This window comes from Lepus europaeus, chromosome 5 (assembly GCF_033115175.1).
Source record: "Lepus europaeus isolate LE1 chromosome 5, mLepTim1.pri, whole genome shotgun sequence".
Taxonomy (NCBI): Eukaryota; Metazoa; Chordata; class Mammalia; order Lagomorpha; family Leporidae; genus Lepus; species Lepus europaeus.
In genome coordinates, this window is record NC_084831.1 from 11,175,963 (window position 1) to 11,188,580 (window position 12,618).

Here is a 12,618-nt window from a genome sequence, read left to right on the forward strand (position 1 = left end):
GCAGGCTGGGCACTGCTGACTGAACAGGCAGCCCCAGGGCTGGGCCAGCTGCACCCCTCCCACTCCTACCCGGGGGCAGATAAGCCCTCCTCCCGCAGGCTCCTTGGCCCCAAAGGCCAAAGGCTTCAGGGCCCTGGGGGGTTAGCACAGCTGCCCTATTGCTGAAAGTCCCCTCCAAGCCAGGGTGCCCCCTTCGGTCAGCCCGGAGGCAGAACGACCACTGCGTCCCTCCAGGGAGGGACCACAGGGGGAGGCAAGGGGAGCATTTATTCGCCTTAGAGAAGCTGTCATAAAGGCTTGGCCTACGGGATTTCTGGCACCCGGATGGCAGGAAAGCGACCCCCTAGTGGCCTGTGATAGCCCCCGGAGGCTGCTCTGAGAAAAAGAGCTCCAAGGCCAGTGCTGTGGCACCGGGGTCTCATACGAGGGTTGGTTCCAGTCCCGCTGCTCCACTTCCATTCTAGCCCCTGCTAATGCTCCTGGGAAGCCAGCAGAGGATGACCCAAGTGCTTGGGCCCTGCACCCACGTGGGAGAAGCTCCTGGCTTCAGATCAGGGCAGCTCTGGCCGTTCCAGCCATCTGGGGAGTGAACCAGCAGAAGGAAGACCTCTCTCTCTATCTCTCATGGTCTATAACTCCACCTCGCAAATAAATAAAATCTTAAAAAAATTATTTAGGGGCCAGTGTTGTGGCATAGCAGGTGAAGCCACTGCCTGCAACGCTAGCATCCCATATGGACACTGGTTTCATTCCTGGCTGCTTCGCTTCTGATCCAGCTCCTTGCTAAGCACCTGGGAAAGCAGCAGCAGATGGCCCAAGAAGCTCCTGGCTCCAGCTTCAATGTGGCCCAGCTCTGGGGGGGAGGGAGGGTGAACCAGCAGTAGATGGAAGACCTCTCTCTCTCTCTCTCTCTCTCTCTCTCTCTCTCTCACTAACTCTGCCTTTCAAATAAAAAATAAATTAATCTTTAAAAATTATATATTTATTTATTTATTTAAAAGGCAGAGAGTGCGAGACCATCCTCTGGTTCACTCCCCAGACGCTCACAACAGCCAGGGCTAGGCCAGGCAAAGGCCGGGTGTTTCCAATCTGAGTTTCCCATGTCAGTGGCAGGGACATAAAAGTACTTTTCTAAGATTATTTATTTGAAAGACAGAGCAACAGAGAGAGAGAGGGAGAAACACAGAGAGGTCTTCCATCTGCTGGTCCACTCCCCAGAGGCCACAACAGCCTGGTCTGGGCCAGGCTGAAGTCAGGAGCCTGGAACTCTACCCGATCTCTCACATGAGGGCCAGGGGCTGAGGACTTGGGTCATCTTCCTCTGCTTTTCCAGGCCATAGCAGGGGGCTGGATCGGAGATGGAACAGCGGGGACTCAGGAATTGAAAGTCCAATGTGGGAAGCTGGCGTAGCAAGTGCTGGCTTAACCCCCACTGTGCCACAGTGCCAGCCCCGGCCCCGAGTGTTCACGGAGATGGCCCGTGAGCCAGGGAGCAGTGGTGAGCATCCGAGTCAAGTTTGATGAAGACAAACAATGAAGAGAGCACAGCTGACAGGGCAGGCGCCATGGGAGAAAGGACCGTTCGGACGGCAGCTTTCCCGACGTGAGTGTGGTCCTGTTTCTTCTGCCCTCCTCCCTCCTCTGGGAAACTGAGGGTGGGGTGAGTTTCTGGATGTGGAGTTCCGGAACCTCCCAGGGCCCCCTCTGTGCAGGGCAGGGGGATTCCCCCAGGTGCCCCAGGGAGAGAGCTGAACCCATAAACAGGGGGGCTGAACAAGAGCAGTCACTGCAGGTGGAGTCGCTGGTCTGCACTTAGGGCTTCCTCGCTCCATTGCACAAAAATCAATTTTCTTTAAAACTTCTCATTGTCTTTGGCCCCTCTTCCACATTCAGGCTAACATCCACCTGGCTACCGTAAACACAAGTACACGAGCCGCCACCTGCTGCCTCCCAGGGTGCGCGTTGGCAGGAAGCAGGAACTCAGAGGGGGTTGGAACTCGAACCCTGGCACTGGACATGAGATGCAGGGGTCCCACCTGACAGCTTAACCACAGCTCCCAGCGCCCACCTGGAGGAACATTTGAGAGCACGGTTGGCCCACGTAAGCCACGACCACGCAGGTGAGGAACTGCCGGGGCTGCCTTTTTTTTTTTTTTCTTTTTTTAAAGATTTATGAATTATTTGAAAGGTAGCGTTTTAGAGAAAGAAAAGGAGAGACACAGAGATCGTCCACTCACTGGTTCACTCCCAAATGGCAGCAATGACTGGGCCGGGGCCAACCTGAAGCCAGGAGCTTCTTCCAGGAACAGGGGCCCAAGGATTTGGTTAGCAGGGAGATTGGAAATGGAACAGCTGGGACTTGAACCGGCATCCTCAGAGCCGGCCCAAGGGGGCAGCCTTCTCAGCAGGGCCTCTGTGGGTCAGACCCAGGCCAGGGGTCTATCTACAGGGCCAGAGAGGATAACGGCCCCCTTCCAAGGCACCGCACCCTCCCCCTGGCCGTTAGCGTGGGCATCAGCATCTCCGGCTGCTGAGGATGGGCCTGCCCATTGACCTTCCTGGCCTCCCACGGGCCAGACCAACCCACACCTGACCCCTGTTGGGTAAGGTCCTCGGCCCTGTCCTAAGCCTGGCTCAACAGCTTCATGACCAAGGACCGCAGTGCAGTGTGAAGGGCTCGACCTGCCGAGCGCTCCTGGGTGCTGGCCAACGAGGACCCCCGCTGTGGGTGACCTCCCAGCTGCCCTCATTCCATCTGCTGACTGCCGGCTGATGGCCTGGGCAGACTGAGATCTCTGGGCCTGGGGCTCTGAGGGCACGCATGGAGCAGGATTCCCACACCCTCCCCCCTCCTGGGCCCCCATAGTCGGGCCCCGAGATCTCGGGGTTCCTCTGCTGTAGCAGGTGGTGTGTTACTCGAACCTCAACTAAAACAGGCTCTTTCTCAAAAGTCTTTATTGGTGTGAAGTTTTGTGGGTTTTTTAAAAATTTATTTTAAAGTCAGAGTTACAGTGAGAAAGGGGGAGAGGGAGAGACAGAGATGTTCTACCCATTGGTTCACTCCCCAAATGGCCACAGCAGCTAGGGCTGTGCTGGGCCAAAGTCAGGAGCCTGGAGCTTCACCCAGGTGTCCACGTGGGTGGCAGGCCCAATGATCTGGGCCATCTTCTGCTGCTTTCTCAGGTGCATTAGCAGGGAGCTGGGTGGGAAGTGGAGCAGCCTGGACTTGACCCAGCGCTCGTATGGGATGCTGGCATCCTAGATGGTGGCCCAACCCGGCCCCTGATGTTATCTATTCATATTTATTTGAAAGGCAGAGCAATAAAGATAGGGAAATAGAGACAGAGACATATTCATCTGCTGGTTCACTCCCCAAACGCTGGCAGAAGCTGAGGTTGGCCCAGACTGGAGCCAGGAAACTGGAACTCAATAGGGGTCTCCCTAGGGGGTGGCAGGGACCCAAGTACCTGGGCCATCGCCACATCGGCAGGAAGCTGGGTCGGAAGTGGAGCTGAAACTTGAAGCCGCGCACTCCGTTACGGGATGCGGCTGTCCCAGGTGGCGACTTCCCTGCTGAGCCCACCCCAATCTAGGCTCTTGGTCGAAGTCACTCGAGGTCCAGGACCCTGCTGTACCCTCCCCGTGGTCCGTGGGTGCTGGCCCATGGGGAAGGGTGGGGGTGACTGGGGGAGGTGTCTGAGCTCCAGGGTAGCCCCCACCCCGCTGTCACCCTGAATCCTGCAGGGGGGCCCTCTGGGGTGACCTTCTCAGGCCCCGCCCTCCCCGACCAGGCCTCCCAGGCCAGTCCTGAGGATGAGGTCACCCTGTTGTCCGGCCTTAGCTGCTGGGCCCTGTCCTCCCTCGTGGGTCAGGGCCAGGAGTGGGGATCACGGGTGCCCACTCGTGATGCCACCCTCCTCAGCCGGGGGCGCTCTCTGCGGGTTGGGAAGCAGGCCAGCAGCCACCTGATCCTGGTGCCACAGCTGCTCAGCGAGCCCGTTGAGCACGTGGGCAACGTCAGCCAGCCCGGCCCAGCCGTCCAGCGTGCGCCCGTCAGCCAGTCGCCGCCCGGGCACACTCTTCACCCGCAACAGGGGCAGCTCCCAGGCCTGCCGGAAGGCCGTGAGGTCGCGCTCGGGCACGTCTGTGTGCATGTACTGGTCAAACCTGCAGGAGGGTCAAGGAATCCACCCGGGAGTCTCTGCGCCAGCCCCCCCAGCCCGCCTTCGCCCTCCTCCCGGAACCCCACCCCTACCCCTGCTGCTCTGCAGGGCAGAGCCAAGGTCCCTGACCGCTCTGCCCGGCGTCCGGCCAAGGACAGCCCGACTGTCCCAGGGGCCGCCCAGAGGATACTTGGAGCCAATGACCATCCTGACAACAGCAGGGGTCTCGCCCGCGACGCGGGCCAGCTGGCCCGGGAGGTCTTCAAAGGAGGCACGGTCGGTGAAGGAGAAGAGGAAGAGGAAGGCGTCTGTGTTTTCCTTGCAGGCCTGGGGGTGGAGAGGCCGGCTCACAGGCCGCGCGCCACACAGCCGAGCCCTCCACCCGTGGCAGGGCCCAGAGTAACAATCCTCCCTTCACAGGTGGGAAGCCGAGGCCAGGGAGCAGGGAGCGGCTGGCTGCAGGGCAGAGCGCCGGCGGGGACCCAGTCCGTGGTGCTGGCTCCGGGGCGCAGGCCCTCAGCCTGCTCGTGCCTGCCGACAGGGTCAGCCCAGCTCCGACCCCTGACTCAGCACCTTGCCCCGGCCATCCCCGCTCACCGGCAGCATGTGATCGAACTTTCTGAGCGCCGCCTCGCCACAGTCCCAGAACTCAAAGCGGAACATGACGACACGGTCGCTGGCCTGCAGCTTGGCTGGCCAAAACACCACAGTGGTCTGGATGCCTGGGGAGGGCAGAGGTCTGCTGTTCAGCACGGGGGGGACCAGAAAGGAGGAAGGAGATACATCCCCGCGGGGGCAGCCCTGCTCTGATGGGGGAAGGCACAGCCCCTGACCCGGGAGAATTCCTAGCCCGATGGAGGACAGCGAGGCCTGCCTGGGAGCCCTGGCCATGCCGAAGCAGTGTCACTGCCTGCACAGGGCCCACAGTGCCGGGACACCAGGGGCCGTGCAGCATCCAGCGGGAAGACACAAGGAAGCTGGGCCTCTCCTGAGTGCCCACCGCATCTCTAGCAGCAGCCCCACGGGCTTGGTACCGTTATCCACTGGGGACAGAGGAGCCAAGGAAGGCTCAGAGAGGGAGAGCGGCGCTCAGGGCCCAGGAAGTAGCAGGAAGCCTGGCTCACGCATTTCCTCCACCCCAGGAGGGCCTGGAAGGTGGGCAAAGGGTGGGGCCGCACTCACTCACCGATGGTCTCGTGGTGCGCCGTCGGCACCTCCAGGCCGGCCAGCTTGGCCACCAGCGCTGTCTTGCCCACGCCACTCTTCCCAGACACGAAGACCTTGTAGCTGGCGGTATCAATGGCCACAGACGGGGGCAGCACTGGCCGTTCAAGCAGCCCTGGTGTTCGGAGGGCAGCAGAGGGTCAGAGGGCCAGCCGTGCACTTGCCGCCTGGGACCCCAGGACGGACAACCTCACCTCCACGGGCCTCTTCGGGGCTGACCCACCGTTCGTGGGTGTCAACATTTATCCCAGTGAGAGACAGGCCAGGAGAGAGATCCCCTCAACGACTCTTCTCTAAGCATCTGCTGCGGCCGGGCCGGGGCCGGGGCCGGAGTCAGGAACTGAAGGCTCAGCCAGTGGCAGGAACCAGGGACCCCACGGCCTGAGCCTCCCTGAGCCATACCTGCTGCCTCCCTGCGCTGAGTTGGGAATGAAGCCCAGGCATTGCAGTCTGGGACGCAGGTGTCCTAACCCGGTACAACTTCTAGGCCAGACGCTCTCACGCCAGCTTTACGGGAGCCTGAGACACGAAGAGACCGGCCTCCGCTCCTACGGTGAATCTGCTGATAGTTCTTCGCTGTTCTCCTTTCTGGGCGGGGTCAGGGTCAGAATGGGTATGCTCAGCTGGTAAGGACCTCAGGCGCTATGGCATAAGAGGTTCATCCTCTGCCTGAAGCTCCAGCATCCCATATGGGCACCGGTTCAAGTCCTGGCTGCTCCTCTTCTGATCCAGCTCTCTGCTATGGCCTGGGAAAGATGGTCCAAGCACTTGGGCCCCTGCACCCGTGTGGGACCGGAAGAAGCTCCTGGCTTCAGATTGGCTCATCGCCAGCCATTGAGGTCATTTGGGGAGTGAATCAGCGGATGGAAGACCTTTCTCTCTGTCTCTTCCTCTCACTGTAACTCTACCTCTCAAATGAATAAATAAAATCTTTTAAAAAAAACCCTCAGGGCATCTGCTGGTTAAACACTGTAAAGTCACCACTTTCTGCCAGCCCAGCAACTTGACCCTGACCGTGGCCCAGGAAACAGTGGCTGTGTGACTCCCAGATCGGCTCCACCTACACGCACACAGCCACAGACGTGGCGGGGCAGGGACGGGTGACCCTCGGTGGGCCCCGCTTGGGGCGGCGCCCACGTGTGCACCTTCCCTTCCTCGGGTGCTCTATGGGGCAAACGCTGTGGACACCCCACTTTACAGAGGACAAACCTGAGTTATTCGTGGTCGCAGGGCTGGACAGTGGTGGGGTCTGGGTGACCCTCCCTCCAGCCCAGCCTTCTTAGCCTCCACAGGAAGTAAAGTTTCAATGGCCATAGGTGAAAGTCATACTTTGAATTTGACTAACTTCTAAAAAAATAAATAAGAGTTACCCTTACCCACAAACTTCGGTCCATTACCTATCACGTGTAGCAAAGGGCTTAAGCCCAGCATCCAAAGGCGCAAGGATCACCACCTGAGGCTCCTAGGATCATGAAACATCCCATCAGCCACTCAAGGTCTGGCTTGGAGACCCTGGAGCTTGGCCACAAAACCTCAGAGGCCCGTGGTCCTTTGCCACTCAGTGCGGCCCTGCACTGCAGCACTGGCATCTCCTGCTGCCCAGAGGCCCCCGGGTAAGACTCTGCCCTTGAACAGGACCCTGGGGGACAGGTTCTGCCCCCGCACACCAGTGCTACAGGCTGGGCCTTGGCCCACTCCAAGTAATACCGAGTTTTGTTGTTGTTGTTGTTGTTTTGACAGAGTTAGACAGTGAGAGAGAGAGAAAGGTCCTCCTTCCATTGGTTCACCCCCCAAATGGCTGCTATGGCCGGCGCGCTGCGCCAATCCGAAGCCAGGAGCCAGGTGCTTCCTCCTGGTCTTCCATGTGGGTGGTGCAGGGCCCAAGCACTTGGGCCATCCTCCACTGCCTTCCCGGGCCACCGCAGAGAGCTGGCCTGGAAAAGGAGCAGCCGGGACTAGAACCAGCACCCATACAGGATGCCGGCGCTTCAGGCCAGGGCTTTAACCCGCTGCGCCACAGCGTCAGCCCCTAATTTATTTGAAGAGTGATGCATGAGATGGTTCTCGCTGACACTACTAACACACGTGTTCGAATTCCTCCCTAGAAGAGCGCGGCCTTCCACAACGCCTTCCTTACCAAGTATCCTCAGGGAGCCCCGGTCAGCCGCGCAGAGCCCGGGGTGTGTGCGCCACAGGTCTGCGGGCTGAGGGCTGGCAGGTTCAAACGTGCGGGCCCAGACCCTGGGGCGCTCTGGCTCGTCCTGGGGAGCTGCGTCTTCTCCCACAGACACAGACCAGGGGACGGGGCGCCATGCGCGCAGGGAGTGCGAGGTGCCCCTGCGGTCAGTTAGGTGCCAGGGCTGCTGACGGGGTTTGGGCTGTTTCCGCGCTCCCGGCCCCGCCGGTGGAATCCGCTCTGAGGGATCCGGGTCCCGGGGGGCCCACGGTTGAGGACGCGGGGGCGCAGGCGCTCGCCCCCGGGTGCTCCCCGCGGAGGGACGCGCGGCCGCGGGCACTCACCGAACAGCCGCCGGCGGCTCCTGCGCAGGACGCAGGCCAGGTACTCCTTGCCCTCGGGGCTCTCGTGCCAGTCTGGGACAATGGCCGAGCCGGGCGCGGGCGGGCGAGCCATGCTGGGCACCCTGGCGGGGGCAGGGGCGGCAGGGTGCTGAGAGCGGGCGGGGGGGAGAGGGGACCCGGGGCCCCTCTTGTCCCCTCCTCCCCTCCCAGCGCAGAGGGCGCAGTCCCGAGCGCCCCCTCCTCGTGTCTCCCCCCACCCCGCCCCGGGGAGTCAGCCCTTTATTTCCCTGGGCAGGGGGGGGCGGGAGCCGTTCTTGGGGGTCACACAGCCCTGCTCCTCTCCCTCCCGGGCTCCGACTCCCGGAGCCACCCCCCTCTCTCACCGTCAGCCACACACGCGGGCGAGTACGCCTCGGGCGGCGACGGTCTCTTTAAAAGCCTTGCGCTGCGCTCCCGCCCCCCGGCCCGCCAGGTCCGCTTCCGCCAGGCCTGCGTCCGGCTTCGGCGCGCGCGCCGCCCGGACAGGCGCCGGGGCCCAGGACGCATGTGCAGAGGCCGTTGCCATGGGGACGCCGGGGCGGGGCGGGGCCGCTCACGCCGGCCGCCGCGCGGCGGTTGGGCGCCCGAGCCCGCGGGCGGTGACGTCAGGTCGGGGCCTCCTCCCAGGGGCCTTCCGTGCCGCTCCGTGTCCGGGACCGCGAGCGCGCACCAGCGCCTGCCGGCCTGCGGCGGACCTCCCAGCTCCCAGCTCCCAGCCTGCAGCCCCGCGCCGCTGCTGGACGCCGGGCGGTGGGTGTCGGGTGCAGCGGCTGCGGAGGGGCCGCTCGGCGAACGCTGTCCATCACAGGTTGTCATCGAGTTCCTGCAGTCGCGCGTGTGGCTGCCTTGCCAGGGTTCCCGTTCACTGAGGGCTGTGCCAGCAGCGAGGGCTGTAGAGGTCGCCGCATTTATAAAGCAGCCTGGGGCAATGGCAACTGCCGGGACCGGCGCTGTGGCGCAGTGGGGAAAGCCGCCGCCTGAGTGTCGGCATCCCATATGGCGCCGGTTCGGGTCCCGGCTGCTCCACTCCCGATCCAGCTCTCTTCTGTGGCCTGGGAAAGCAATGGAAGATGGCCCAGGTGCTTGGGTCCCTGCACCTGCGTGGGAGACCCGGCGGCATCGGCGCAGCTCCGGCCGTTGAGGCCATTTGGGGAGTGAACCAGCAGATGGAAGACCTCTCTCCATCTCTGCCTCTGCCTCTCTGCAACTCTGCCTTTCAAATAAATAAATATTAAAAAAAAAAAAAACCACTTTGCTCCAGGGTATAGTAGGTGAAGCCACTGCCTGTGATGCCAGTATAAATATGGGTGCTGGTTCAAGTCCTGGCTGCTCCACTTCCAATTCAGCTCCCTGCTATGGCCTGGGAAAGCAGTGGAAGATGGCCCAGGTACTTGGGCTCCTGCACCCACGTGGGAGACCCAGAAGAAGCTCCTGGCTCCTGGCTTCTGCCTGGCTCAGGCCCAGCACCAGCCATTGTGGCCATGTGGGGAGTGAACCAGCAGACAGATCTCTCTCTGTGTCTCTCCCTCTCTGTAACTCTGCCTTCCAAATAAGTAAAATAGATATTTTTAAAAAAGAAAACCAAAACCTTTACCCCAGCCACCAGGAGGGCTGTTCCTAGTGAGGCTGGAATCAGCCAGGGGGCCAGCAACCCACAAATCATGGAGGCCCACCGGGGGTGAGGAGGGGACAAGGATGCGAAGACAGGGTGCTGTCCCCCATCCTGCTTGCCCCACAGCGAGGCAGAAGCCGTTCCTCGCCAATTCTGCAGCTCCAATCCCTCGCCCAGACGCCTGGCTCAGGGCTCTTATCCCATTCAGAGGCAGGGTCATTCACAGACCTTCCACCCACTGGGTCACTCCCCAAATGGCCTCAACATCCAGGGCTGGGTCAGGTCAAAGTCAGGAGGCAGGACCTCCATCCTGGTCCCCGACGTGGGCGGCAGGGACCCAAGCACTCGAGCCCTCGCCTGCTGCCTCCCAGGGTGTGCATTCGCAGGCAGCTCGACCTGAAGCAGAGAAACCCGGACTCAAACCAGGAATTTCAGCGTGGGACACGGGCGTCCCAGGCAGCGGTGTGGCCCACGGTGCCACAATTTCAACAGTGACATTAAGGTTGTTTCTCAGTGCCTTGGCTCCGCAGAGAACTCTCCTCTCTGCCATGGCCCTGGCTGCACTGGTCTCTCCCCCGACTGCGGGTTCTGATGGGCTTCTTCCCCTGGCTACATCTGAGCAGGTGACCTCTGGCCATCACACCGGCACAGGTCACTCGACAGTGACATCAGCCCCGGCCACAGGCTGCCTTGGGCGTGCTGCGCCTCCCACAGCCCTCTGTCTGGGACATGGGAAGTCCGTCTTTCCTGATTCCACGAAGCCATCAACATCCTGCATCACTGACTGGAAGGCGAGGCCTGGGTGGTGCCCACCAGGGACCCCCAAGAAAAGCTGCCCTCATCTGCCTCTACCAGTTTAGCAAGGTGAGGCTCCCTATTGGGAGCAACACTGTAAAATCTCCGTAGGCGTGTGTTAGGTTTCTGTGAAAAGTTTGCTTAAATGTAAACTTCATATCACACTGTCAGTTTTTGTCTTAATAAAACTATAAATAATAAAACTATAAATCCGTGTGTTGAAACTGAATCAGGGCTGGCACTGTGTCATAGCGGATAAAGCCACCGCCTGCAGCGCCGGCATCCCATGTGGGCGCTGGTTTGAGTCCTGGCTGCTCCACTTCCAATCCAGCTCTCTGCTATGGCCTGGGAAAGCAGTAGAAGATGACCCAAGTGCTTGGGCCCCTGCACCCGTGTGTGAGAGATCTGGAAGAAGCTCCTGGCTCCTGATCAGCGCAGCTCTGGCCGTTGCAGCCATTTGGGGAATGAACCAGCGGATGGAAGACCTCTCTCTCTCTCTCTCTGTCTCTCCTCTCTCTGTGTAACTCTTTCAAATAAATAAATAAATCTTAAAAAAAAAAAAAAGAAAGAAACTGAACCTCCAGTGTGACAGTATTGAGGTGGGGTCTTCGAGGTGATTTGGATTAGTGACCTTATAAAAAGGCTGGCGAGGACAGGTTTGCCTCTTCTGTCCCCTCCACACATACACAGGGCCCCTGACGCAGCAGCACCGAGGTGCCACCTTGGAAACAGGGCCCTCAGTGGACTTCAGAGCTGCTGGTGCCTTGATCCTGGAGCCCCTGCCCTCTCGAACGGTAAGAAATGCACCTGCCACTCCTGAATTACCCTGTGGTGCTCCGTGACAGCAGCACAAACAGACTAAGACACCCACGCAAGGGGGCGGACTTCTTAGCTCTCCGGCTTCCCCAACAACCCTCCTGCCCCTGGCTGGCTGTGCCGGCTGTACACGGGTGCAGCTCCATCTTTCCTGAGAAGCTCAGGAACATTTTAAAATATTTAAATAACTAGGGAAAGATACAGAGAAATCGTAAATATCAGTTGCTGGTTCATTCCGCAAATGACCACAGCAGGGGCGGGGCCAGACAGAAGCCAGATCCTGTAACTCCATTTGGGTTTCACACATGGGTGGGAGAGGTCCAAACACTTGGCCACCTTCAGTGCTTTCCCAGGCGCACTGGCAGGGAGCTGGATTGGAAGTGGAGTGGCCAGGACTTGAACCGGCTCCTCTGGCATGCCGGCTTGACCTGCTGTGTCACAAGGCAGGCCCCAGGACCTGCCATTCTTGTTCGGCCAACGTGGCACGTCTCTGCTTTGGGATGAGGCGGTGGGTTCCTCCAGGAATGCCCTGTGTTGCAGTGCCTCGGGCTCAGATGCACTGGAAGCGATCCCCAGGCCAGTCCCAGCTGCCCTGGCTTTGCAGACCCCACTGCCCATGCGCTACTGCGACTGCCCGCCCCCTTCCTTCCAGGGCTGCCTGGGGGGAGGAGCACTTTGCTAGGGCTTTTAGGCATCTACTTAAGACATCAGCTTGGCTTTGTGCACGCTGACAAGGTCTGGGCCCAGAGCCCAGCTTGTGGGGAACACACTGACTTTCCCACAGCTGGGGGCTGCTTATCCACTGTGCCAGCCTGGGGGGACCGTGCTTGGGAGTCAGAGGCCAGGGCGGGGGCACCACCCAGGTTGCAGAGGGCAGAAGAAACGGGCACACTCTCTCCAGTCCTTCCATTCCCTTCTCAAGATCTGAAACGTTGCGGACTCAAAGCCTTCCACAGAGTGCCCCCATGTGGCCTGTGGGGGAATCACACCCATTCAACAGGTGGACAATTCTTGGCTGGCTCCAGCTGAACCGCCCATCTTTGAGGCTGGTTCCAACACTGCCATTTCACTTATAAAATTAAAGTGGGATGACTGAACCAGGTTTTGTTAGTTTTGAAATAGATTTACTTATTTAATTAAGAGTGACATAGAGATCTTCCGTCTGCTGGTTCACACCCCAAATGGCCATGACGATGAAGGCTGGGCCAGGCCAAAGTCAGGAACCAAGAACTCCATCCAGGTCTCCCATGTGGGTTGCAGGAGCCCACATACTTCAATCACCTGCTCCTTCCCAGGCACATAAGAAGAAAGCTGGATCCGAGGCAGCGTAGCCAGGACTCAAAACTGGCACTGTGCTTCGGGACATTCAGTCCCACAAACACCCGCTTATCCACTGTGCCACGTGGGTCTGCCCTGGGCCGAAGCTTGTGCCCATTCCGCTGTCCTGTT

General features: G+C 60.2%; 1 protein-coding gene across 4 annotated transcripts; it reads right to left on the bottom strand.

Moving 5' to 3' along the window:
• Positions 1-2,259: 2,259 nt before the first annotated feature.
• Positions 2,260-8,358, bottom strand: CPLANE2 (ciliogenesis and planar polarity effector complex subunit 2). 4 transcript variants are annotated; one of them, XM_062190497.1, is made up of 6 exons: positions 8,291-8,358; positions 7,908-8,029; positions 5,350-5,502; positions 4,761-4,885; positions 4,354-4,490; positions 2,260-4,167 (listed from the first exon to the last, which is right to left on the bottom strand). In XM_062190497.1, exons 2-6 carry the CDS (start codon positions 8,017-8,019, stop codon positions 3,888-3,890), a joined length of 807 nt encoding a protein of 268 aa, XP_062046481.1. In that variant the 5' UTR covers positions 8,020-8,029; positions 8,291-8,358; the 3' UTR covers positions 2,260-3,887. The 4 variants fall into 4 exon arrangements, with proteins under 4 accessions (XP_062046481.1, XP_062046485.1, XP_062046482.1 ...); XM_062190501.1 differs by lacking the exon at positions 8,291-8,358 and adding an exon at positions 6,785-6,849 and having other exon boundaries at positions 7,908-7,984; XM_062190498.1 differs by lacking the exon at positions 8,291-8,358 and adding an exon at positions 6,764-6,849 and having other exon boundaries at positions 7,908-7,984.
• Between the last annotated feature and the right edge of the window lie 4,260 nt (positions 8,359-12,618).

Bases quoted from the DNA above. Each gene is read 5' to 3' on its own strand.
- CPLANE2 (XM_062190497.1), bottom strand. From the start codon at position 8,019: ATGGCTCGCCCGCCCGCGCCCGGCTCGGCCATTGTCCCAGACTGGCAC. The intron at 5,503-7,907 runs GTGAGTGCCCGC...TCCGAACACCAG, and splicing joins GAGCCGCCGGCGGCTGTTCG to GGCTGCTTGAACGGCCAGTG. The intron at 4,168-4,353 runs GTATCCTCTGGG...ACCCTCCTGCAG, and splicing joins AGGATGGTCATTGGCTCCAA to GTTTGACCAGTACATGCACA.